Raw genomic sequence first — 27,755 nt, forward strand, 5'->3', positions numbered from 1 at the left:
TAAGGTTTTGATGGTCATTTTTATTTTATTATAACGGTAAATGAAGCACCGTGTATGCATGAATCCCTGTAGGGTCCTTATAGACACAACTCTATTTTTTTAAATCCAAATCAAACACAATCAATGCTTCTTTGGCCCATCAACGCTTCTCTCCGTATCGTCAGTCGGCCCAGCTTGAGTCCTTTGAATGAACGAAAGAACCATGCTTGCTCTAGCTCTGCTAGGTACCGTTGGACGCCATCGTCGCACCAACACACCGATCCCAGCGCATGTGTTGGTTCCGCCGCGCCAAACTACCGTTTGCTCGGCCATTGCAGCTCACTACCACCATCGTCCAACGGTTTCCCAGCACCAGCAGCATGGCGCACCATGCGCTCCGTTCATGGCTCAAGCCTACCCAGTCAGTCAGTAGTAGTGCAGCGTTGGTCCCGGTCAGATCGTTCCGTATTCGTTCCCGCCGCAATCAACCAGCGTCGTCGTCGCCGTTGTCGTGTACAGGCCTCTAGGTACCGTACAAAAGAAGTAAACCGCGCGAGTGAGCCGTGCTGCTGAATTACCGCGAGCGCGCCGTCCGTCGCCACCGTTGTTGTTGTTGGATTGGAGCGCGTGGTGTGTGGCGTGAGAGAGGGAGAGAAAGTGAAACCGCGCGTTGTTCCGCCGCGCCTGGTCGCGTATTCTGGTCTAGCGGGACGCGCGTCGCCGCCGCCATCATCACCCACAGTGACCTACCCCGACCGTGTGTGTGAGTGTTCTTCGTGCGGGGAGAGCGGGTAGAAGAAGAAGACGTGTGTCGGTGAGTAGTGTGCTGGTTGAGTGGGGTATTCTGCGGTGTGTAACCACACGGCCACCCACCCGTTACCTCCTCTGCCCCGTGTGAGCGTGTGACAGTGGTGGAGCAGAGCAGATCTTCCGTTTCACCACAGCTTTTAATTCATTCAAACCGGCGAACCGCCACCCGTTTGTAACCGCTACCGCCGCGACGCCCCTCTGGAGCGGTTGTCATTCGTTTGAGTCGCCCGCCGAACCGAAAGTCCCACATGGTGTGAGCTCTGAGCTGCTGATGGTGCTCTCTGATGCGGATGCGGGGCGAGTGGGATTATAAATAGTTTGACTAATCAAGTTGTAGTGTGTTGAGGGGGGAGGAGTGCAACAAGAAGCAAAAGAAGACGAAAACACGGCCGCAGAGAAAGCCAAGCCGAACGAAGCAAGTGAGCGAGCGTTGGTGTGCTTTAATTTTTCCTAAACGATCGGACGCGTGTTTGACATTTTGGGTCACCGTCCGCCGTCGTTCTCCGCCTTTGTTGATTGGTGTCGTGAATGCCGTCGTGGCTCAGTGATTGTGCGAGACGAGCAGTATATTCACGCGGGAATTAAAACCGTTGATTAATATACGTAGGAAGATAAGTGAACCGTTTAGGGAAAAGTCAGTGATATTATTGGCCGAAGAAGCGGCATCAACTACTTGAGAAAAGTGTCGTTGAGATTATTGAGTGACGAGTTGTTGACGAGAAGAAGAACGTGAACCCCACAAGATTGGATTACGCCGACGGTAGTTTGAATCAGTGAAAGGTAGGTTCTATTCACGGAATAAAGGGATAATGAAACTTTCAATGAATGTTTTATGAAATTTTGAATATAGGAATCCATTACGAGCGGTGGTATATTTCACTGAGAATCGAAAATTGCGCCTATTGTTCTTCCAAACTTCACCCTTAAATGAAACAACACAGCGCACGAGTAACTTTCACGCAGCGAGCAAAAAGACAAAAGAATTTTCACGCAGATTTGTGTAACACCGGATCAGCACATTTTTTGTGTTGATCCGGTGTTACACAAATCTGCGTGAAAATTCTTTTGTCTTTTCGGTCGCTGCGTGAAAGTTACTCGTTGCGCTGTGTACATCGAGTTCTGCGTGTTGACACATAATGATGAGAGCTTCGTAGAGCACTTCTCTCGCTTCTCTCACTGAAATGAGATTAAAAAAAACATCGCATGTCAAAATCGGCAGAACAATTGGCATACTGCAGGGATGCCAGGTGAAATATATTCAAAATTTGATGTCTGCATACTGTATTGTGGTTTAAGCACTGAGTAATTGGTGATTTGTTTTTGCATGAAGAAGAAGAAGAAGAGCGATGATGTTTTGAAAAATCCCTATCCCTATAACACAGGGGAAGATTTTAAAATGCCTCTTTAAAATCTAAAACAAAATCTAATTAAAAACGGTTTGATGTACGGTGTTAGACTTTGGACGGACTACATATTGAACGTATAAATTTAAATTTAACATTTTTTTCTTGATAAGGAACTTAATTTGTAGTCCGTCCAAAGTCTAACACCGTACATCAAACCATTTTTAATAAGATTTTGTTTTAGATTTTATAGAGGCATTTTGAAATCTTCCCCTGTGTTATAGGGATAGGGATTTTTCAAAACATCATCGCTCTTCTTCTTCTTCTTCTTTTTCATGCAACAACAAAACACCAATAGTTAGAGCATTTTTTACTTCTGCTGTAATTTAAATACTTAAGGCGAAACTGGAAGCATTTCCTCATTTTTTTGGTTTTTGATTTTTTATTAAATAACGAAGGAATATTTTCAAAATCGGTTTTCGTGCACATGTAGAGTATGGATCAGGGTATCTTCTGATTTTTTTACGCGATCGAAAATATTTTTCGTTTTTGCAGAAACCATTTTTTAGTGAAATTTTGTTCAAAAATGGTTTCTGCAAAAACGATAAACATTTTCTACCGCGTAAAAAAATCAGAAGATACCCTGATCCATACTCTACATGTGCACGAAACCCGATTTTGAAAAAAATGCTTCGTTATTTAATAAAAAATCAAAAACCAAAAAATGAGGAAATGCTTCCAGTTTCGCCTTAAAAGGTTGTTGCAGCATTCGCCAAATTCGCGATTCTCGAGAAAATCGATCCAAGATTTCTTTGGTGTTGAACAATACATTAAAAAAAAGCGTTGCGCAGAGGAATACTGAGAAACATTCTGGAAAAAAAAGAGAAACATTCTGAAAAAAAAAAAACATGGATGAATTCAACCTTGTAGTTTTGCCGAAAGCTTGCCGAATAACATTGGGGTCGCACACGCATACCAAAGTTGTGAGAGAGCTGTGAAGGCAACTCTCCACACGGTGAATGTAAATTACATTCACGCCGTGGAGAGTTGCGTTTACTGCCTTCTGTTGACTTAACTATTGATTTTACGCTAATATCACAGACAAACAGACGTAACACTTCGAACATTTTTCGATTCAAATCATAGTCACGGAAACATATTCGCCCAATGCTAAAATGACTATGTTTGGCCGACCACCAACTAGGTGGCGGTAGTGAGCAAACGTCAAACTCGAACAAAAACTATGCGAGCCCCACGGTTGAGCAGTTGGCCAACTATCAAATTTTGAAAAAGACCGTTAAATCGGTGTACGATGGGAATTATCAGAGTGTTACGTCTGTTTGTCTGTGCTAATATATTCTTCTACAAAGTTTCAGGTAAAACAAAAATGAAAAAGTGTTTCATACATTGATTTTTGCTACGATGTTTCTGAAGCGAGTTAACAGCAAGTGAATGTAAATGATTGCAAATGAATGATCCCATCCTTGGCTACAGCAACTATTTGAGCTACAGGATTTGCTGGATGAATTCCCGGCTGAGCTTGTTCAATATTTTTTCCGAGGGTATGGAAAAAAATCTGAAGGACTTCACTAAAGAATTTCTGGAAATTTATAGAGGATTTTAGGAATCAATTTCTAGTAAATTCTCGCAGAAATTTGTAGAATAATCCTTGAAAAAGTTTCTAGAAGAATTCTTTACATATTTCTAGAAAGAATTTATGGAGAAATTTATGAAAATATCTTTGGAATTTATCATCGGAAGACTTTCTGAAGCAAGTTTTGGACGAATCTTGGTCTAGGAGAGAACTTTTAGAGAGATCTTCTGAATATATAACGGTGTTCTCGGCCTAACTTTCAGAAGCAGCATTAGAAAAAACTCCTGATGAAGAGAGATCTTCTGAATATATAACGGTGTTCTCGGTCTAACTTTCAGAAGCAGCATTAGAAAAACTCCTGATGGAAAATTCGTTGCAATTTATTTCAGGGTGTCTACTACCTGGAAAAACCTGGAAAACCTGGAATTATCAGGGAATTTTACTCGACCTGGAAAAATCCTGGAATTCTCAGGGAATTCTGGTGACAATCAGGGAATATCTATGTTTATCATTTCAATCCAAATTTTCAGTTAAAAATGCCTCAAAGGGAATAAAAATTTCGGCTGAGCCGCTACTAACTACCCGCTCGTTAGTAACAAAAAAAAAAAACAAAAAAGAAATCCCAGTGGAAACAAGTTCCTTTTAAGGGATCTCGTTAATTATTATTTATCAGATATTCATTAACCTTGACGTTGATACTAACTTGTACTTTTTCCACAGCAATCTCCAATTTTATGCTTTACTACTTTTCAGAAAATTCAGTCCACATGCTTTTATAGTTAAGATTATGAATTCTCAAATCTCTCAGTCAATTACAGCGTTAAATATTGGCTTAGTGACCTAAATTTTATAAGCTATTTTTCTTTAATTCCATGTAAATGAACTAACTGTAAAGCAGGATTTATTGAGGTTTGCCTGACAAATTCGCAATTGCCTGTAGATGTTGTAAAATGCCTGAAGGAACTTAAAGAAATATTTTAATCGTAGTTCCTGCAACTCCCGCAGAATATGATTGATCAATCGAAACTCCTGGCGGATTCGATGTTAGAATTTCTAGCGAAATTAAATAGATGACTTCTGGAAGAAGTTTTGAATATTTTTCTGACTATTTCTGAAACGTTTTTAGAACAACTCATACATTATTTTAAATAATGTTGAAAATAATTGTCTACTCCCTTTTTCCCATAGTTGGTTCTGAGCTCCACATATTTTAAAGAACTCGAGAGAGACTATTTTCGATGGACATTATGCAATAGTTTTAGAACATGGGTACCAACTTACTAGTATATTCTGAATTGTCAATTACTTCTTTCAAGAGTGAAACTATAGACAACCAAAACTATTGATTTAATACATTTTTCTCTATTAATATATATAAATAAACATATCCTAATTTTTGCCAGCAATTTCTATAAAAGGAGAAATCGCTGAGAGAAAAAATTAGCGAAATTCTTGAAAAATACATATTTGAGCGATTCATTTGCGAAACCAACGAAGGTCTCGTGCGCATTAACTGAAGCTATGCGTGATGGTTTCTTGGAGGATTGTTCAAAATCGTTAGCTGCAATTTGTTTAATTTCTGACAATATTTAAGAAAGTTTGGTTAGGAACTACTCGAAAGATTATCTGGTGGAACTGCCAAGCTTAACTTTTATAAAAATAAAGTGTAATTTCTTGTTGTTTTCCTGGTTAAATTCCTTCAGAACTTGATAAACAAAATTTTCATCAAATTATGCAGAAAATTCTCATAAAGTATCGTTAGGATTATTTTAAGAATTCCATCAGAAAATCATCGCGTGCTTCCGCCCTAAATACTGGTGGGATGTTGTCCATAAATGTCATTATAGTTGGAACTAGAAGTTTCCCAAAAAGTGCGTTTCCACGAATTTCTAGAAATCTGAAATCATGTTTAGTTTAGTCGATTTGTTAAAGTTTCTTGAACCTGGAATTACTTTCAAAAACCTGGAAAAATCCTGGAAATATCAGGGAAATTCATTTTCATAATTGAGTAGACACCCGACCCTTGAAAGAATCTTCGGAAAAATAAAGAATACTGTGGCATATGGCTAGTACCTTTTTAAACCTTTCAGTGTTAAAACCTCATACAATAATGAGTCATCACTGAATTCATAGAAATCCGAATTAGCAAAATATCTATTGGTGGGTCGGTTTATCCCGAACAAACAACATTGTCTACCTAGGCATAGAGTAAACTGTAACAAGAACATACATGAGTATGTGTTACAGCGGAAATTAAATATTGCCAATCTGTTACCTAATCTTAATCTGTAGTAACTTCTGTCTACATTGGTCATTTCTGGAGGAATTCTAGGAAGAATCATCGCATTAATATCAAATTTTTGAGGTGGAGGAACTTTAAAAGGAAGCACTTTGAAGGAATATCTGAAGGACTTTCTAAGAGATTCCTTTTTTTTAATCATTAAAAGAATCCTTTGAGAAATGTCTAGAGCAAATTTCGTAGAAATTCTCGGTTTCATCATAGAAGAAATTTCGGTGGGAGTCGCATGAGAGTTTCTATGGAAACCTTCGAAGCAATTTCTGGAGAAATATTTAGAACTTCTTGATAAAACTCTTTGGACAAATTCCTGGAGGCATATCCTGTGCAACTCCTGGAGCGAATCATAGGAATATCTGAGGATGTCCTTCTAATTTAAATTTTCAGGGCTAGCACAAATTTGTCCGCGGTTTTGCGTCGTGACATGAAGAAATGATGTTATATATTAGCAAATTAGAAATATGTATGGAATATCAACGTTAAGTAGAAACAATGGTCACAGTCCCAAGCTTATCTTACTAGATAAATTGCTCTGCCTTTGTGCCTTTGTGAACTAGTAAACAAAAGATGTACTATTTGCGCAAATATCTTTTTTAGAGATGTGCATCGTGAAACTTTTAAAGCAATGTTCAATCGTTCTACTCAGTTTAATCATATTTATCAACTGCCCTTTCGATAAGTAAGTTTTAACTCTGCTGATGATTTTCGACTGGAAATTCTATGTTTTGGAGGTTTTGGCTTCGTAGTCTAGGGAATCTTGTAGCATTTCTACACATATAGATTTTAGGTGAATTTTTACGCTTATTTTTGAAGGGACGTAGATACTGCTTGTGCACATTCATTAATTCACTTGGTACTGAGTTTTGACTATCCATAGATCACAGAGTTATATACAGAGTTCCTGCAAAAAATAAATCCTGTGAAAGACTTTGACTCGATTTCAGGTGCATTATTGGGAGCTTTTTCATGGATCTTTTAGGAGAATTTATGGTTGAATATTTCAATAAGGTATTGAAAAACAAAATGAAATTCTTTAGACACTTCTCAAGGCCAAACTCGTTAGCTTCCCAAAATTGCCGCCACAATCGCTAGCATTTGTACCTAGTCACAATTTTAAGCGCTCCAATTGCACAATACACTGTACAACCACATCGGATCGTTCTTTACTCCTATTATGAATGAGCAAGAACCAAAAATTATATTAACGTTAGATGTTTACTTCCTGACATTCGTGTTTGTGTGGTTCTTGTACAATATTGAACTGAAGTTTCACGACGTTTGTCCTTGAAAGATTTCCTTGGCGAATGGGTGCCTAATGTGTTTTTGGATGGAGAATTTCCAGTAACCTGTAAGCTGACAGAGAAGATTATTAAGTTTATAAATTATTCCTAAATAAAATATGAATTCAGAAATATCCTTACAATTCCTGGAGTAACTTTAAAGGTATTTTCTAACGAATTTTATAGCGAACATCTGACAGATCCTCTGCTGGATTTCCAGTAATACTCTTGTAGTCACGGCTGTTGCCTTAGCCGTAAAATCATTTATTTTTTGCTGATCTTTTAGAGCAATGCCCATGATTTTTCAAGTGCAGAAAATCACGGCAATGTTTCTTAAATAAAAATCGAAGCTTCTTGGTAGTTCATAAAATGTGTTAGATGGAATCTCGAAGAATTGCATTGCATTCTCTAGAAGAACATGTTGTGAAATGACAGATATTCGTCATATTCGACAGACATCGTCTACAGAATTGTCCCGAAAACAGGTAATATCGCGCCCGAAACCGGTCGACAGAAAGGGTATGTTTTTTTTAAATCCTTGACGATTGTAAGAACGATAGAGTAAAGTGGGGCAAAAGTTCGAGTGGGGCAAGAGTTTCTTTTGAAGTTTTTGAGCTCAAATCAAATTATTTCTTTCGGGTGTCAAGGTTGTTCGAACCCTTTTTGAAAAAGAGTCTTTCACTCCAAAAATCATAAAAATTGATCTATATTTCGAGAAATTATGACAAAATGTTGGTTTTTGATCAAAAAATTGTAACATGCGATGGCCCTTCCAACGCATGGAATGAAATTTTAATGAAATCGAATTCGATATTTTATTTTGGGGCGTAACTAGGTATATTTTGAAGATGCTCTAGCATGTATAACTTTTTGCAAAAAAGATTTGGAAATCGTATTTTACACATAGTGGGGCAAAAGTTCGAATTGTGGGGCAAAAGTTCGAGTCATGTGGCAACTTTAGGTATAAAACTAAAATTCTGCAAAATGTACATATTATCTCTAAGAGTGATGGAATTAGTGAGAAAATTCGATTAAAGTTGAAAAAAATGTTGTTTTATCTGAATTTGGCGGAAAACTACTAATTTTTGGTGTAGCAAATTTAACCCTGATTTGGGTAAAATCCAAATCGAATTTTAAAGTGTATTCCAGTTCTAACATCAAATATTAAGTGGTTTCAGGTATTCCTATTACCAAAGTGTCAAAATAGTGTGCTACGGTTAACGAAATTCCACAAACACTAGATTCGAACTTTTGCCCCAGTGGTGGGGCAAGAGTTCGAATAAAACACACATACAAAAAGTGTTGTAACTCAAAATTGAAAAGACATTTGGCGTAACTTTGTTCAGCAAAATTTTAGCTCATGGATGGTAGAATCCCCACACGGTATTTATTTATTTGTATCTGCTTCGATTTTTTGAAATAGGTTGAATTTTCAACTAAGGTCGAACTTTTGCCCCACCCTACTCTAAGTATTATGTCTTGTCTCGCGTCGCGTCTCGTGAATGTCATTTTGTTCTTACGTGAGCACAAAACATAAAAATGAAAGCTTCGTAGAGCAATTGTATTTTTTTATCGATTTTGCGAAGGGGTGCTTTATGAAAATTAACCAGATTTTGTGTTATATATTCTGTAAATTTTGTGTAGAATCTATATTTGTTTATAATTGTTACTAAAACTAACACATATGTTCACCTGGGCGTCCCACACGCATCGTACTTCTGTATAAACATTCTAATTCCAGAAACAATGTGGATGTCATGTTTAACCCTCTAATACCAAACCCCGCCTTTAGACGGGGTATGGTTTGAGCATTTTTGTAATTTTTGTTTCGTGGGAAATCAAAATTTTTATATTTTTGCCTGATATTTAGGACTGTTTTGTATATCTCAAAATGGTTTTTGGTGTATTTTAAAGCATATTTGAATTTTTTAAAAATCATTGAAAAATTGATGTTTTGGTCACCTTTTAGAAGTCATTGTTTATTTTGTATTGAATCGCTACAATTAACATATTTTAAATTTTTCTCAAATCATTCTATCCTAGTTTAATATTTTAAGGGAATCAAATACACTCTAAAATTATTTTCCTGAAAATTACAAGGAAAATAAAATTTTATATGAAAAAAAAAATAAAAATATTTCAACAATAATCATAAAATCTCAAAATGGTTTTATCTCAAAAAAATCCGTACCCCAAAAAGGCTTCCAGGAAAAATATAAAAGTGTGAGGATGTTCAAAATTAAAAATTAGAAAAATCAAAAACTGAATTTCACGAAATCGAGAATTAAAAGAATCATCTTCCAAAACATGTTTAAATCGATTTTAGATGACGAAAAATGATATTTAGATCAAAATCAAAAATTTGGGTATTAGAGGGTTAATGCTTCCTTCAACTAGAAACTACTCCAAAAACTCCGCCTCTGGGGCGATTCAAATATGACGTCCATCACTTTTCGGGAATTTTAGACCCCCCCTCCCCGCTCTGTCACGCTTTTTCGTATACCTTATACATGGAGTGTCACACTTTCTCAAACCCCCCCTCCCCCCTAAGCTATGGACGTCATTTTTGAATGACCCCTTAAAGGCCAACAAATAAGGAATTTCGAAAGTATTCAGTGTAGATTTTTACCAATTTTATCGCAAATTATTTCGAGAGTTGCAAGTTCAAAAAACCACCTAAGATCAGGGATAGAATAATTCACTTGCAATCAGAAGTCACAGTACAGATCATTCGCAGTGATCAGATCGTGATAACAAAAGTTAGATTGGATCCACTTCGTTGAGAGTTGTGTTCGTGTACTTCTGTTGCCTTAATCCTCCTAAGATTATAGGTTGTTCGCACCACGATGGTGTAGTGTATGTTTAGCGTGCCTGTCTGGGTCGTTTTGATCCCAATATCCTACTACGGTTAAAAATATTAACACTACACCAGATAAATGACAAAGTTTCAGGTAAAACAAATTTGAAAAAGTTCTCCATCCGTTGTATTTTCATTGAATGTTTCTTAAGCGAGTTCATGGCAAGTGAATGTAACTAAGGCCGGAACAAATCTCATTTTCTTCTTTTGTCACTTTGCTCGTTGGCTCGTCAAAATTACCCAAACAATAAGGCAAAATCGTAAAACGCATCGGATTTGTTAAGAAATTTTCTCGATAACTTTAATTTCAGTTCAAAATTTTTAAATTTTTGAATAATTTATTTGTGTCCCCCCTCAAAATGTCGAATTCCGACCAAAATTTTTTGAGGGGGGGGGGTGACATTAGAGAAAATCGAAATTTGTGTCAGACTAATTGTAAATGAATGATCCCACAAGTATGAAACAAGGATAAATGCTAGGATGAATGTCTTCATAGATCTCTAATGTGCTTGTGCTATCCTTATGTAATTCGTTTTAGAAAAAGGTACATGGTTAATGTTCTACAAACACCGATTTTCGATAACATGCTTCTGAACTGAGATAGTAACAAGTAGTTGTAACTACTTGCAAGTGAATTATTCCATCCCTGCAAATAAATCGTTTTCAGATTTTAAAATGTCTTTGAATGACAGAATGTTTTCTTATTAGGTTTCACGGGTATCGATGCTATTTCACAATTTGAATCTCCCCTAAAAAATCATTCCAAATCCTAAATTTCAAATGCATTTGAAGTTTGTTTGGGGTGAGTTGTCATGGTGTTGATGGAACAGTCATTTTGTTCACAAAAATTGGGTTCTTCTAGGGTATCCAGATTATTCCATAATCAGAATATTTCAATCCGAGAATGAATCGAAATCCAAAATTTCATATGTTTAAAAAACTTTTCAAAATTCATTTGAAGTTTGTATCAGGGCTTTTTTTTCGGAGCGAGCTGTCATTCAATCGATGGAATTGTCATTTTATATGCGGAAACTAAAACTCACGCGCTACATTTGAAAAGAGCCTATCCCTAGAACGTAAACATTGAGAAAAATCGATGCAAAAAATTTCCATCACATTTCCTATTCGTATTTCACAGTTTGAGAATTTTTCAACATGCTTTCCGTTCTAATGACACAAGATTGAATGTATCTGTGCATCAATAATCAAGATTGCATTAAAAATTATCAAAAAAGTATGAAAAATTATAGATAAACATGTTAAGCTAATTTGGAAAGTTTCACCCGGTGTAGGCCTTATTATGAGTCTTTCTAAAATTTGCTTAGCGTGGGTTGGCCACCCGAGTGAGTCTGTTGTTGACATCGAATCAAGGCTCGGCCCATTTCGGAAAATTTTCGGTTGTCGGCCTCTTAAACGAGAAGGCCTACCAATGTAAAAAAATTTTTTCCGTTACTGGTCCATTTGGAGCACGGGCTTATGAATGAATGAAAAAAAAAGCAGTGATTGGCCGTTTTGAAGATGGGGTTTATTCTGATAAGGTTTACGATTACGCGGGTGATGTTTGCACAGTAAGTTACTGTTGGGAGATGCTATGGAATGGTATCCAAATCGATTTGTTTACATTTTAAGGATAGGCCCTTTTCAAATGTAACGCGAGAACTGTTGTATTGATTTCACCATCGAAGCAAAGATTGCATTGCGCATTTAGTTCACCACTGGACTGCGCACTCAGTCTTCATAAGTACGAATACGTAAAAAAAGGGAGCGATTTCATCTAATCCAGTGATGTATTCGGCGCACTATTTTTTGCCCTATGCTGAATAAATGCTCTGAATACACTGAGCTGATTTGGGGATCGGTGCAGGCTGTGCGCGCGAGCGGCTGCATTTTCGAAACTATCACGTGTTTTCTTTGCTCCACGTTGTTTTGATTATGGCCGGCCGAATTGAGAAACGGCTGGTGTTGTAAATTTTGGCTCGGAAAGTGCTTGTAAATTGATCTCCGGATAATTCGCGATTGTTATGAGAATTTGTCTTATTCCGGAATTCACCTTCGCAAATGGCAGTCAACAATTTCGTCTCAAGAGTACTGGAATTTGTATAATCCGATTAGTCTGTTTATGTACATCGTTGTGGTGCCTAAACGTTGACCAAACGTATCCTTTGGACTTAACCCTTCCATTAACAATAATAAAATTCTCGTAGCACCTAGGCCTGAGAGGACGTATTGGTCTCTGCATGTCTTTCTTAGGTGTCCTACTAATCTTACTTTCCCATCCCTCAGCTGTTGCAAGGACGTGGCCACGACAGCTCTCGGCCGTTGGTGGATTGCGTCAATGTTGACTTAGAATCAGTGATTAGCCCCAAATCTCTGTGCTTTGGTAACGGACGGGAAGGAGGCGATTCTCTTTACTTGCTAATGCTAATTAGGACACCGAGCTAATTTGGTGTAATCGCATTCTTTTATTTACGTTTTCGCACTCGTGAAAAACTGTGCGTAAGTCCAGTGGTAAACTAAATGCTCTATATTGACAAATATTATCATTCGATCAACATAATTTTTTTTAATCGCTATAAGCATCCCAATTGAAGACACGTCTGCTCATCTGGCATCCCTGCTCCAGCATTTCTCTCACTGGAATGAGAAAAAAACATCGCATGCTAGAACCGACAGAATCGTATCCGATTCACTGAACCCAGGCTCAAAAAATGCTATTATTTTTCAATATGTACAAACAATATCGAAGCGTTATTTGCATTGTTCAATGCAACTTTGAAAGACTTCGTCGCGTCGGTTAGCTTTGTTTAGATAAATCTCAGCACTTCTGCTACCGACCGACTAACAGACTGTTCAATATTCCTCGTATTTTTTTTTTCAAATCAAAGTGTGACGCAAGCGACGGCGACGGTTGAGTGATGAATAAACAGAAGCTGACGCCGCCGCCGGTATTGTCGCTCTACTAGACTACACTGAAAGACGGCTTGCGGTTGAAATTACTATTCTGAGGGTCAACATAAATGCACAACGCCACTTGATTTGTGCAGACTGAGTTTCGTTTCAAATCAACAGAATTATGTTTTCAATTTTACCATGGACTACATTTTCAATTAAAAAAAGTTTCTGTTGGCAACCGGATTCGAACCAAGAACCTTGCCATCACCAGGCTCGCACGCTACCACTCAGCTATCGAACAGGTTGATGTGAGAAGAAACAAAACGCACACAAGAAGCGTTGGTGGGTCGATGATCATGTTTTGCCATGGTAAATTTAAAAACATTTTTATGCTTGTCATTACTGCAAGCCGCCTTTCAGTGTAGAGGAAAAAAAAAATGCCGTCGGCTCAGTTTCACATAGAGATTGCTGTTTGGTATTTGCTGTTTGCTGCCATCGTTGTCGCCACTGCTTTGTTATTTTTGTAGTCTGGTCTCTACAGAGGCAAAAAGAAGAGGCATTCATTGGAATTTGGAATTAGACTAAATAAATAGCGAAGCGAGATTTAAATTTTGCTTTTTTCTGCGTACTCACTGTTGGGTTTTTTGATAAATAACATGCTAAACGATTCAGTTCCCATTGGAAGTCGATGAACTGAACTGAACAAAGTCCACGTGGCTCAGAGTTTAGAAGTCAAACTAGTATCTCTAAGAAGTTGTTTGTTGTAAAGATAGAGTTACCAACGTATTTTTATTGATTTATTCGAATATCGATATATGATGATCATCAACAATGGAACGCATTTATATTATCAAAACTCATCATACGCAGGAAATTAAGATTAGATAAGTTTCTCTTCCGAATGAGTGAGTTTTTAAATATAGATTGTCTACTCATTACCACCAACGGATGCTCAGCTCATCCAACTAAGCATCCCGTAATTATCAGATTCTGATTAATTCATTACCCCTTTTCTTTCTCTTTCTTTTCCCGTAGGTTCTCGTTTTCCCACCACCAACAACTATTGGATTGAACGCGCCGAACAACAAACGAAGGAGAACATCAGAGGATAATCACAACCCATCAGCGCGGAAGTGTTTTAACGAGAAGTGTGGTTGCTGCTTTTTTGGTTCAGTGTAATAAGTTGTTTTTCGAGAGGAAATAAAGTGAAATTAGGCCTCTTTGTTCGAAGAGCAGTATAGTGGAAGATACCGAATAGGGGAAAATTTCGATCACATGTGAGATTCGCAGTGTTCACAGAGAAATCAGAGTGTGAAAAAAGTGTGGATAATTAAACACAGTGAAGTCGTCTTCCGCGGGAAAATTTCCGTAGCCGTCGAATCGAATTCGGGATAATTCGATTAAATATGCCGTTCTCGGTGCTGCTGGCAGCTGTCTACCAGAAATCAAGCCGAAATCTCTTTGCCGTCGTCGGTAGCCGCCGTCGCCTCTGCTGTCAGCGCTGAGTGTGTGGATTACCAGTGTTGCCCCCCTGCAAGGTTAATCGGTTGTGCGTGTGAGAAAGAAACCGCTGAAAAGCTCCAGTGCAGTGTAGTGCAGTGCAGCAGTGTGAACAACAATAGCAACGACTAATTTCGTTAGTGAAGATAATCCCTCCATCGAAGCAAAAAGTGAGGCGCGATGTATCCCAATTCAGGAATCAACGCGGCGGCCGTCGCCCGACATCCGGTAAGTGCAGAACGAGCTGCGGCGAGCTCTCTTCGCTAAACGGCTTTTTTAACACACCTCCAGTGACTTTTTATTGACCGTGACTGTGACGGACGACGACGACTGTTGATAAACATTTGCTCACAGTTCCTCAGCCAGCAGCGATCAGATCTGCTGTGAAGTGATTGCGATTGTGCGGTGGCGATGACTTGGGGGATGGGAGCTTCATAGGTTGGGCGCCAATCGTGTCGCGATTCGGGCGATGCTGGGTTCAAACTCTCTCAAGTGCGGCTACGCGATGCGATTGTTGTTTGCTGATATTGCCAATTAGCGCCATCGAGTGGCGCAGAGGAACTTGCCTTCAGCTGTTTTTCAATACTTACCCTACGGCTGCGACCGTGGTTCGGCAGCCCACTTTTGTGGAAATGTGTATTAGTTCAAGAGGATTGTCTTTTGCGTCGTCGCTTTTCTGGTGTGGAGTGGTTTAAAGTGGCCGATGCTTGTGAAATTGAGGAGGCACTCGAGATGGACCGTTGTATCACATTTCGCGGGTTTCAAAAAAGAAATTTCACACGGAGGAATTGAGTGTGAAACGAGTAATATTTGAAATTTGGCTTGATTGACCGCCAATAGTCAGTGTTCCAACATCATCCGATCAAATGCACTCACACAAGAGATTCTAAGAGCCATCATAAAACCTAAATTCTCATATTAACCTAATCCTAAGGATCAGGGATGCCAGATAAACGAACACACTAGGAAAAACATGTGTGGATATTTGAGTGCTTCTGTAGAACTTAGAGCTGTGCTTCCCTTCTAAAACTAGTTTGTTATGGACAGAATAGTAATTCCTAGTTAGTTCTGATGTCTGAAATTAACATATCTGAAATTCCTCAGAACATCCAAACCATTTGTCCCTCTCCTAGAACTCAAAAATTCCACCACATCTCATTCTTTCAGCGTCCGGAACCCCTATCCACCGAAATATTTCCCATCGCCAATTGAAAAACTAATAAATTACTCTCACACAATCAAGACCTTGATTATCGTTTTACCCCTCTCAATTCTGACAAATCTCTTGCTTTGCTTCGTAAGCCACGCGGCCACGGTAGCAGCGGCGGTGGCGACGGCTTCCCCGTAATAAAAATACCAACAACGACACTACTCTACTCCTCCCCTCTTAAACAAGCTCATTTACAAAAGGAGAGAGAGAACCCTTCTTCCTTAACTTCGGTACGCGTTTCCCTGCAACCTAATAGGGAGACATAGTCATTCAACTGCTACCGTCGTCGTCGTCGTCGTCGTCGTCGTCGGCAACGAGGCCGACGATGACAGGAAGACGATAATGGTTGTTCTATACGCACTTCAGTAGACGACGACTCCCGTCCCATACTACTGGTGTCGGCTTCACTCGACGACGACGATGACGATATAAGAGCAATACGAGACGAGCGTTCTAACAATCCAAGCAACCAACCAAGGAAGATAGGGGGACATAAACAAAGGAATCTTCAGGGTTGCTGTCGGTAAAGTACCTTCCTGCGTTCGTGGCAGAGGTTCCCAGATCGCACTCTCCAGAGCAGTTGGTAACCCGTGAACCTTAGGCAAGTGGGCCGTGATAAATTTAGTCTTGCCTAGTCATCTTGAATGAATCTTGGAAATTGATAAAATCAACTACTTTTATCATTTTTCTTGTCATTATCAATTATTACAACAATTATTACAACAACATCTTTGACGGCTTCCAAAGCTTCTGATGGATTTTTAGAAGTGTCTGAAGAAGTCTCCGCCATGAATTATTTTCAGGCGAAACATCTGGATATTTAGAATAGTTCTTGAATGGCTCTCAGAATATTTTATGAAATAGTTTGAGTTAGTTTCTAACAGTAACACGTTCTATGGATGAAAAAGTTTCCGTTAACGTCGGTGTTTAAACTAAAAAAATACTTAAAGGACGTACCTGCTATTGTCCAATGCAATTGAAGGACAATAAATTTTTGATTTTGACACAGTGTTTGTTTTGATTTCTTAGAAGCTTTAGAAGCTTTCAAATTTGATAATAAGGTCGCACTGTTTAGACTGATTAACCCCCGAAGGATTTCCGGGCAGAATCGCCGAAGTGTGCCCAAGTGGAATCTCTGAAGTAACTCGTGGATGAATCCCTGTAAGACATCCTGGACTAATCCCTGCAGGAACTGCTATATGAAATCCGGAAGGATCTTCTGCAGGAATCTCTGGTGATTCTAGAATCACTCTTAGAGAGATCTCTGCAGACACTTCTAAAATTCCCAGATTTTAATTTCAGTGGAATTCCAGGACGAATGTCCAAGGAAAGTATCCCAGCAGGAGTTTCAGCAGGAATCCCCTTGGAAATTCCGAAGGATTTCGAGAAGAAATGACCCAAGGATTTCTGGGAGGAATCAAATAAAACTATCCAGGATGAATCCTCGAAGGAATTTAATGAAAGACCCCTGAAAGAATTCGAGCTGGAATATCAGCAGGAATCCTTAAAGAAATTCCAGCGGGTATTTCTAAAGGAATTAGAGAAGGAATCCCAGAAGTTTTCTGGGAGGAATCAACGGAAAATATCCAGGGGAAATTCTCGAAGGAACTTCTGAGGGAATCCTAGAAGCAATTCCTGGAGGAATTCCCCAAGGAATTGCATGAGGAACCTCTAGAAGAATTTCAGCAAAAATTGCCGAAGGTATATATTCCGGGTGGAAACTTCGAAGAAATTCTTGGAGGAATCCAGAAAGAATTCCAAGAAGAATCCCCGAAGGAATTTCAGGAGCAATCCAGAAAGAATTCAAGGAGAGGTTCTTGAAGGATTTCCATACGGAATCGTCGAAGGATTTTGAAGAGGAAACCCCGAAGGAATTTCAAGATGGTGAATTTTTCCAGGTAGAAAAGAGTTCCAGGAAGAATCTTCGAAATGATTCATGGATGAATTCCAGGCGAATATCCTGGTAGAATCCGTGCAGAATCTGAATGGGAAGTATTTTTTTAAGAATAATTTAATTGTACTTTTGTGGAAATACTTTTGAAAAAGAATTCTTGGTGTTATTGTTGAATAGGGTCTGGGACCATTTGGGCAGGAGCACCTATTTTGGGCACTTGCTGCTATAACTCAGTCAATTTTGAACCTATTGACTTGATTTTTGATATACGATATGGCACGCACAATAACTAGGCATGTGTAAAAATTCAAGTCAATCGGTTTGAAATTGACTGAGTTATAGCAGCAAGTGCCCAAAATAGGTGCTCCTGCCCAAATAGTCCCAGACCCTACCTCCGTTATATTTGTGAATAAAGTTTTGATATAATGTCGATAACGTCTTTTAATTTGTTAAAAAAAATCGTGTTTTATAAGACAATTCACATCGTCTTCACACCTGTATTTTTTTTTTGCATCATTCCTTGTCAAATAAAAATTAATGTTTTCGAATTTTCAAGAAGTCATTTATATCAAGAATCTGGCCCTTGATATAAATTACATTATATCTCACCAAGGAACTCGATCACAAAGTGTTTCGGAAGTTGCTTCACTTGTAACTGATATTGGGACAGATTTTTTTAAATTTCTACAAGAGTTTTAGATTAGTTTAGTTTAGTTTAAAATTAGAACATTTTTTACTTTGATAGGGTGGCTATCAAGTTCGGAATTTTTGAGAAAACCGGAAACCACCACAAAAAGTAGATAAAACCTTGTTTTAATTGTGTGAATTTCCGGCAACTAGTCAAATTTTTAAAATCCTCCATTGAAGCTAAAAGCCTCTGGATCAAGAATGTTTATTTTGAAAAATGGTAATTTCATTTAAAAGTGCAGTTTCTGGAAGCATTAAAACGATGACATGCTTTCAAAAACTATTGTGTTGTTCAATACTCATACTCAATCAGGTAATGGCAATTTAATCATTTAGATTTTCTAGACTGAGAAAGTCAAACATTCCAAAACATACAATTCCGGTCAAAACTCTCCAGCAAATCGGTATAAACTTATGTAACCTATCAATTTTAAGAATCAACTGGATTAGATTCTGGTGGAAATTCTGATAGATTTGATAAACATTTCTTATTATTGTTAGATGAAAAAAAAAACTTTGTTGAAATTGAACAAGCTACCGAATAAAATTGGCTTGAACTCAGTTCGGTTTGGTTGAGCTATGTAAACTCAATAAATCCTAAAAAATAAGTAATTTATTCTTGAAAAAAATGCCAATTCCAGGACGAAATCTAAGAGTCTCTAAGAGAATGATTGATAAAGGCTTGAGACGAATTTCTGCCTCTGCCTAAGAAGTTCTGATGGGATTTTGATAAAAATTTTACTGCACTTTATTAGTGAATTAGCTAGGAAAATTCCTCATGTAATGTCAGAAGAAATTCAGTGTAAAAACTATAAAAATTGTAGCCTATCAGCTGCTCCGACGGAATTATGACAGGAAGGTCGCTGAGCACTGGGTCGTAAATTATAAATAGCAACGATTCAAACACTGCAAAACCGATCACTCACCTGGAATGAGTATCAGTTTGTTTCAGTGAGCGGAAAGAGAAACCAACCGGTTCCAAATAACCAAGGTGGACAAAACAATAATAAGGTCGAATTCCAAGGAAGACTACCCAAAGCCGAGGCTTGGATACCCCTTTCAGGTACGGAATCGATCCAAAAGTAGAAGAGATGTATATAACCTGAGGGAGTGCGTCCGTTAAATGACGTAACTACTGGTAGTTAACTTAACATTATGCTTTTATTCGCCCATTGGGCATTTTGGATTGAGAGAGAGGCGAAAGTGGTATACTTGCGGGTTACATAGACGTTTGGCGGCGGTGAGCAGGCATGCGGCGGCGATCAACGTTGATGGCTAACGGCGGTAGCATCCTCCGGAACAATAACCAGGGTCCACGGTCCACCAGTGGGCAGGCACAGGCGGGGTAGTTGTCGTGTTACACTACCGGTAAGGCTATGGCCCACCAGCGCAGGCGAGATAGGGCGGAGTTTCGCTGAACCCCAGGGCTGCGTCGCACAACCGGAAAGGCTAGGGCCTACCAGCGGGGCGGGATAGAAGCGGGTACTGCGGGCTCACCGGAAAGGCTACGGCCGTGAGCGGCGTGAGATCGATACGGCTGTTGCTGGACCATCGGAGAGGCTACGGCCTACCAGCGGGGCGGGATCGAGACGAATCTCCGACTTCCACTCGGTTGAAACACCCACGTGGCATGTGATCGGTTGACCCAGTTCGCAAAATAGTGGTTTACTTGCCAATCGACGATGGTCTCAAGTCCGGCCTTCTATGACGTCCTTGATAATTGGCGTTCGATTCGTCCTGGGAAGGAAAAAGATGTCCTCCGGGAATCGCCGGAAGCCGCGAAAGGAAAAGAAAAGGCCCGGTATTACGAACCTGTATCCCACCATTAATACCCTTTGTCTCTCTCTTTAGTAGCTAGGTACAATTACCTTTTGTTACGTTGACTAACAATGGGTTATTGTTCTCAACAAAGAACCCTTTTTGTCACTGCTCTAGTCTAATTGAACGGAAAGAACTTTACAAATTATATACATCACATAAAAAAAATAATATAAAGGTATATTTACTTTTAATTACTCTAACGGCGCGCACTACTAAGCACTTGGGTAGTCGAGTGTGGAATGCGAATTGACCAAATCGGTTCAGCAATTTTAGAAATTTTCTTTTTTTTTCAGACTTCGGCAAAAACCCGAAGTTTGACAACTTGGTTCGGAGCAGTTGGCAGCCCTTCCACCCTGGGGGGTCCACCGATTAGGTCAACTCCGTTTGTAACGGGGTTGTTGTCCTGGCTCAAACACGAAAATAATGTGTCGGAGTGAGCGAATGTTTCGACTGCTATTTAAATGTACGGTTCGGTCAAGCTTATCTCTCGAACAGCTAGGTTACGGCCACCAGTAAGGCTGTCCAAACAGTTTTAAGGTGCGGATTTGGTTGTAGGTGCTTACTGGCAGGTCATGGATTTAGGATACAGGGAACTTGTGGTGGAGCCAACAAGCCACGAATTGGGACCAACGGTTACAAAATCTGGAGAACCTTTTTCTAAATTTTTGATTAATTTTTCGAAAACCCTGTTATTTCAATATATTAAAAAAAAACATTGGTAAAATAAATTTCGTGATCGGTGTGATTTCCAGAAAAGCTTCCTAATAATTGATCTGCCCGTACTAAAATTTCAACGACTCAAAACTCAAAATCAAGTTCAAATATGTACTCAAAATCTAGTTTTGATGCAATCACGCTGTTGACAACCACTGAACAATTAGCGTGATGCATTTTCATCCAAATCCGTTCAACGGTTCTAAAAAACGGTTCTCTAGAAACTTTAAGCTATGTACTCCAAATACCTTGTCCTTTACGAATAAAATCTAAGATTTCTTCGTTCTCAGAAATTACTACTAGAATTGTTTGAATTTTCGAAAGAGTGTCTGACAAAACTATAGGATTTTCAATTTTATTAACATTGGAACATTCCAAAATAATTCACTAAAGAAATTATGCAGAAACTTGTCCAATTACGGATATGATGAACTTTTTTTTGATTTTCGATGAATGCAAGTTGCTTAGAAATCATATTTGTTTCCAGGGATTCCATTCATCACAAGCTATTGGAGGAGTTCCGCTAAAAATCCACCAGAAGTACTGATGAAAATTTCAGTATGATTCGCTATATATTTTTGCAAGAAATTCTCTATTTCCGAGAAAATCTATAGAGAGAAACTCTGGAGGGAAATTATTAAAATTGCGTACACCATATACATCCCTGCCAGAATTGCGAGTGAAATTTGTAGAGCAAATTCTGGGGCATCTTAGCAGACACTCCTTGATAAATTACGTGACAATGTTTTGGAAAACCCTTTAAAAAATAAGAAAAAAAAACCCTGTAAGAATTTAAAACTATCTTGCTGGAGAAAATCTTGAAGGGGCTCCAGTAAGCAAACCTTGAAAAATTTGAAAATTTTTCCTCCGCGAACTTTTCCAGAGGTTGCTTAGGCATTTTTTCGGTATTTTATTTATTTATTGTCGTCAATCAGAAGTAGACCGCTTGTTACATATTTTTACATTTATTTTTTTACATCTACATTTATTCGGGGATTCTTCCTAGAAGATTCCTTTCCAAGGATTCCAAGAATGACTCACAAGAATTTTTCTAGGCATTACTTAAAAATGTTTCAAGCTAAAGATAAGCATGCCTTCAGAGTATTCTCTTCAAATTGAAGCTTAAAAAAAAAAACTTCTAAAAATATTGCATCAGGTACTGATTTTTTTAAAATATTCAAAATTTTCAAGAAACTCGTCGCCGTTTATATAAGTTTTTTAGAGATACTTTTATGAATTTAAAGGAAAAATTTCTTTAAGGTTTTTTTCTCGAATTCACTAGCGTTTAGCATGTTTCTCCTGGGATTTTGTCTTACGGGCACCGACAGATATTTCTCCAAGAATGCCATATGGATTGCTACAAATGCTTTGAGGGATATTTTCGAAAAATAAAATGAGCGGAAGTTCTGGCGAAACATCTTCGAATTTACGAGCAGAAATCTTACAATAAACAAGATAAGTCGCGCTGTATTACAAAATAAAGTTTTTTTTTCAAAAAGTACTAAATTAGTTAATTTCAGTTGAAAGTTTTTTTTTTGTAGATCAACTTATGATGGACGTAAAAAGGACAAGGTGTAGAACAGAAAAAAAGCCAATTTATCCTCACACTCTTGAGGATTTGGCGCGGATTTATTTTTACCCTTCCTGTACTAACCCTGTAACTTTTCCATACAGAAGCCTCTTTTGGATTTATTAGTTTCGCAAACAGAAACTTTTAGAAGAGACTGTTGGAATTTTATTAAGTAACCAGGCCCCGTGTTGAACTAACATCTGTTAAAAAACACGTTAATAAAGATAAAAAAAAATTAAGTAACCATCCAATCCCTCTTAAAGGAATATTTCAGAGGATGTTGGGATTTCACTAAGTTACCATCCAATCCCTCTAAGAAATATTTCAGTGATTTGTACAGCGTTTTTTTAGCAATATGATACCAGCAATTGCTCCTTCGTTTGAAGAACTCTTTCACTACTGACCAGAAAAGCTACCAGAATTTTTATTTTTATTAGGTTATTAGGCCTTGCAAATGAGGTTGTCTAGAGTGTTTTGATTGAAAATGCTGGATTGCTTTCAATTGCAGAGAAATAATACAAGATTTTCCAATGGGGTTTTATTGTATATTGTGAAGTTTTGAAGCCTTACTGGAGAAATTCGTCAGTTTTCTCTATTCTATGATTAGAGACGAACAATTTTCTTATATACCCAACAAGGAACAATTTTCTTATTAAAACATTCCGAATATAGTGAAATATTTTTGAAATTAGTTACAGTATGAGATTCAACGCCCATGTAATAATGAGCCTCAACATACCAATCTGAATCCATAGTTTCGACCCACCAAACTTGTTAAAATTCAAATTACAGTTTTTTTTTTTACCAAAAAGTGCTCCGCAAAGTACAACACCCTGAAAACCCCTGGAAATATAAGGAAAAAAAACGTCTCCATGTAAGAGCAATCCATGTGCGCTTTCCAAATGGCTTGACGATTGAAAGGCTGAAGGTCTACCGTAGTGTTACAGTTTCTGGAATATGTCGTGTACTTTTTGTGTGCCTTGTCCCAACTTCTAAAATATCTTCTCCATTACATATTGATGAGATTTAAACATTCTATATTCTCAGATCTCAGATTGACCACATTCATTTGCTATTCATGTTTTCTTGAAAAATTATAATAGTTCGCTCACCAAAACTAACTGTACGTACATGTCTAGTCTATCTATGACGATGTTTTCGATTACCTCGGAGTTTAAAAACAGTTCGAAATATGTTACATCATTCCGTAGACTCACTCTTCGGCGTCACCATTTAGGGAAGCTTTAGAAGGGAAATAGGAAACCCTCATCCAGAAGTCGGATATTTCATCCAAGAAGAGTAACATCTTCGCGTTGTTGTTGGGAATCTTCCTTCGTGATGACAAGGGACGCATGGAAAATTCCCTCTTTCTGATGAAACGTCGATATTTTCACATTCGCTGTGGGAGATTCACTCCCAACGATTTGTATCGTCGTAGTCGTCGTCGTCGTCATCGTAAGGCACTGACACAGTCAGGCGATAAAAATCAAGATTGCTGTTTAGTGACTGTGGGTCGTGGTGGGAGACGCACCGACAGCGGGAGTCAATCAGCCAGTGATGAAAATGGACAGCCGACGATTGTGAATGGCCCCGGGCTTTCCACCAAACTGTCGAAGTTGAGTCAGCACTACCGACCAGTCAAAGTGGAATGATGATCGAGGGTTGAGTCGTAGCCACCGTCACCAACGGATGAAATCTGACGGACGACGACGTCTGTGAGCTCGTTAAATGGGAATAATTTAATTCCATGAAGTAAGTTTCTGATGGGTCCTGGTTGGGGGTGGGTATGATGGGGCCCGAGTCCGACAATGACGAACAGCGGCAATGATGATTGAGGATGATGTTATTTTTTGCCAGTTGATGGGGTGCCGACTTCGCTGTGGGAGATTTATTGATGATGAAATGTGCGCGCCGCGCGGGGTATGAATGGATCGGATTGAGTCTTTTGGGGAGGAAAAAGATATACGTGTAATAGGATGGGAGAGTCGTTGACTCGGAGGAATTGGTTCAGCTTGAATGATAGAAGATTTACGATAATGTCTTCGTCAAACGTCTTGAAAAGTAGCATGGAGAAAAATGTGTTGAACATCAGATAACGTGAGAATTGTAGCATATGTTCTTAAAAATAATATGTTTGTTTTTCTCATGTGCGATCTTTTCTACGACATGTTCAAATATAACTGAAAACTATTAAAAATGTTGAAGAATATTACACTTGGCCTCCGTAACTTATTTTTATAACTTTTTTCCGACAGAATCTTTTGAAAAAATTTTAGAAACGGAATGACTCAAGACCAACATGGGGCTGTCCATTAATTACGTAAGGGTTTATGGGGGGAGGGGGGGTTTGAGAAATCTTACGCGCCATACAAAAATTTTTTTGTTGTCATACAAAAAATCTTACAAGGGGGGGAGGGGGTGTCAAAAAATCGTAAAAATTCCCTTACGTAATTAATGGACAGCCCCCATGTTTTCATTCTAGTCAACCGCTCATTCCTCCGAAAAAAAAAGACGTTTCAAGAACCTCTCCATTCCCTTGCCCATAGAAGAAGCACTTGCACCACTTGACGATACGAGCCTGTAATGAAGCACCCACTTGAAGAAACGCAGTAGTTGCAAACTGTACGTACTCCCGTTTGCTCTTTTGTTTCCTTTTGAAATTCTATCCAGATGGGCGCAGGCAGACAGACGGAGGGCGACTCCGACTCCGACTTGGACTCAGACGCCGTCGTCGTCAGCCACAACCGGACCATTTTGCACATTTTTCATTAGAAACCTAGAAACCACTCAGACATTTGCGCCGCCACCAACTGCTCTACCACCAGGGCTCTGGGTGGGTACCCTTTTTCATTGAGGAGCAAGGATCCCCACATCCCAGCAGCCTCGCCCGTTGTCGTTTCGGTCGTTATTCGAGGAGAGCTTTATCGCACTTGAACTTATCCTGCACACGTTGCTCGCCGTCGTTCGTCATGCACGGTCGCCACACAGTGAGAAGGAAGTGGATGTTTGACAATTCAATAAGTCTACTATCTAGATTTTGGTCTTCAGTAAAAGAAAAGTAATGGTTTTCGTTGATTTCATCGCCAATCTTTCGATCTGGAAGTTGGAATCTTCATAAAAAACTACTTGGTTTGAACTATATGGCGACCGTGACTTCGTAACATCCAGCTGAAAAAAAAAAACAGTGTTCTAGAATTGAACCCTGATCTGTCTGTGAGGGTAGACCGCGCACGATACTCCTTGGCCATCTCACCCAGATGAAAATAAAGCGATAAAATTGCGACTAGTTGGGCACTGCTCACCAAAATAAATTTCTTAACACTTTCGAATAATTTCAACCTAACATTTCTCAGTAATTTTTACTGTGAGTCAGCCTCTGTCGCCGAAACTGCAGCCAACCCGGGACAACGGAACAACGGCACCGAACCCAGTTTCATATTCCACCAAAAGAAAGAACGAGAGGAGAGCAGCCGGAAATTGAAACCGCACTTTTGGCCGTGTGGTTTTATAATTTACGTGCCGCACACACCTCCGCAGCTGCTTGGGTTCGGTTCAACCAACCCGACCAACCGACACATGCACACATGCAAGGGTTGGTCGGTCACATATCCTTTTTTCGAGGACGATGACGACGATAAGTCGGGCGTGTGTGGGTGGGCGGGTACTACGACCGACGTGGTTCCCTTCCTTCCTGTGATGACTGCGAGTTAACTACCGTCCGGGGATCACTTGATGCTGCTGCTGCGAGACCTCGGAAAGTGCTCTGCTAGCTGAATTGAATTTTTGCCTTTTTTTGCTGCCGTTTCCTGTGTGACGACTGGTTGTGTGAGAGTATGTGTATTTGTGCGGTTGGCTTTGTTCAGCAAACTAAGTGCAGCAGCAGCAGTAGCAGGGTGGCCATTTATCCGCCGGAACGAGGGGGACACAAGTGGTTCCTGCTCTCGGAATATGCTCCTTTGGGTTCGAGATTAGGAAATGAGCGTTTATTAAGAAAAGGGGTTGTGCGACTGGGAAGGACTAGGATGGATAAATTGGTTGAATTGGTTGAGAACACCAAGAGTGTAAATTAGGGTTGGTCGTGGATAAAATGAGCGAGAATGGAGATGATGTTGAAGGACACTATGGAAGAAATAGAAAACCTGAAATTATCAAGAATTTGTATTTTGATGGGTAAAATTTGACTGATACCTAGTTAAAACTCTAACTGAAGTCACAATAAATTTATTCCTGAAGATTTTTGTGACAAAACTGATTTGCTTAAGATATTGAATTCTTTTGAATCATTTTGTTAGATATTTTTTCAGTAGAACTTGTACAAATTTGGCTGCATTTTTAGTGACAGTCTTGAATTGTTTTGCACCTAATCACTTCAGAGATTTTTTGGCAGATACAACTAACAGAATTCCTATCAGAATTGAAGCGTAATTCTAGAGAAAGACTGAAGAGCCGAGCTCCAGAGGAAATTTCAACAAATTTCCTGGGAGGATTGTAGCCTACCTACGTTGAATTTCGAGAATAAGTTCTGAAGGAATGTTCTGTAAAATAAACACATAGTATAAGATGTAGTGGAGGGAAGTACCAGCGGTACCCACGAAGGGTTTTTTGGACGAATTTCATTAATATTTTGAAAATAATGCCTGGCGAAGTATCTCACCGATTTTCTGAAAATTGTTGATAAAATTCTGAAGGCAAACTTTTGAAATAATCCATTTTAAGTTTAATTATAGGTATACCTATTGGATGAGATTCTGTGAGTGCTCATGGTGAGCTTCCTGAGGATGAAATGTAGAATTTATCAAATAATTTTTGGAAAATTTTGTTAAAATTTTAAAATACTCTGGCTGATTTGCTTGAAATAGTTGTTGAATACATTTCTGAGTAAATTTCAGAAAAATCCTAAATATTACCTTTGGCATCTGGTTTATTAAATCTTGGATTTAACAAAGATTTTCTTCACGACAGAAGACAGAAAAACAGAAGCAGATGATATATTCCATAGAAATGCCTCGTTAAATGAAGTAAATTATTCTAACGAATTTTCATGATTGTTATTACTATTTTTTCATTAAAGAGATTTCCAGCACGTGGCTGTTTCAAAGACTGCACTCGAAAAAAAGTGAGACAAAAAGTGTAGCTAATACCATAAATATTTCATCAAAATCGGTTAAGTGTTGCAGATACAACAAACACTTTAAAAATCACTTTTTACTTAAAACTGTAGAGCCAAACATACTAAACCGATTTTATTGAAAATTTGTCACTACGCAAAGCATGTATGTAGAACCATTGTGTCAAAATTTCATTCAAT

At 38.8% G+C, this 27,755-nt stretch overlaps 1 protein-coding gene across 2 annotated transcripts in view; it reads left to right on the forward strand.

Annotated features, from left to right (window-relative positions):
- Nucleotides 1-266: 266 nt before the first annotated feature.
- The window catches only part of LOC109428914 (protein groucho), a 140,510-nt gene continuing 113,021 nt past the window's right edge, over nucleotides 267-27,755 (forward strand). The window contains exons 1-2 of one of the 2 annotated variants that reach the window (XM_062855365.1): nucleotides 267-1,569; nucleotides 14,087-14,779. In XM_062855365.1, the coding sequence (XP_062711349.1) occupies nucleotides 14,732-14,779 (48 nt within the window). In that variant the 5' untranslated portion in view covers nucleotides 267-1,569; nucleotides 14,087-14,731. The remainder of the gene's footprint in view (nucleotides 1,570-14,086; nucleotides 14,780-27,755) is intronic. The other variant, XM_062855364.1, reaches the window with a different exon arrangement.

Source organism: Aedes albopictus, chromosome 3 (genome assembly GCF_035046485.1).
Source record: "Aedes albopictus strain Foshan chromosome 3, AalbF5, whole genome shotgun sequence".
In the NCBI taxonomy this organism is placed as follows: domain Eukaryota; kingdom Metazoa; phylum Arthropoda; class Insecta; order Diptera; family Culicidae; genus Aedes; species Aedes albopictus.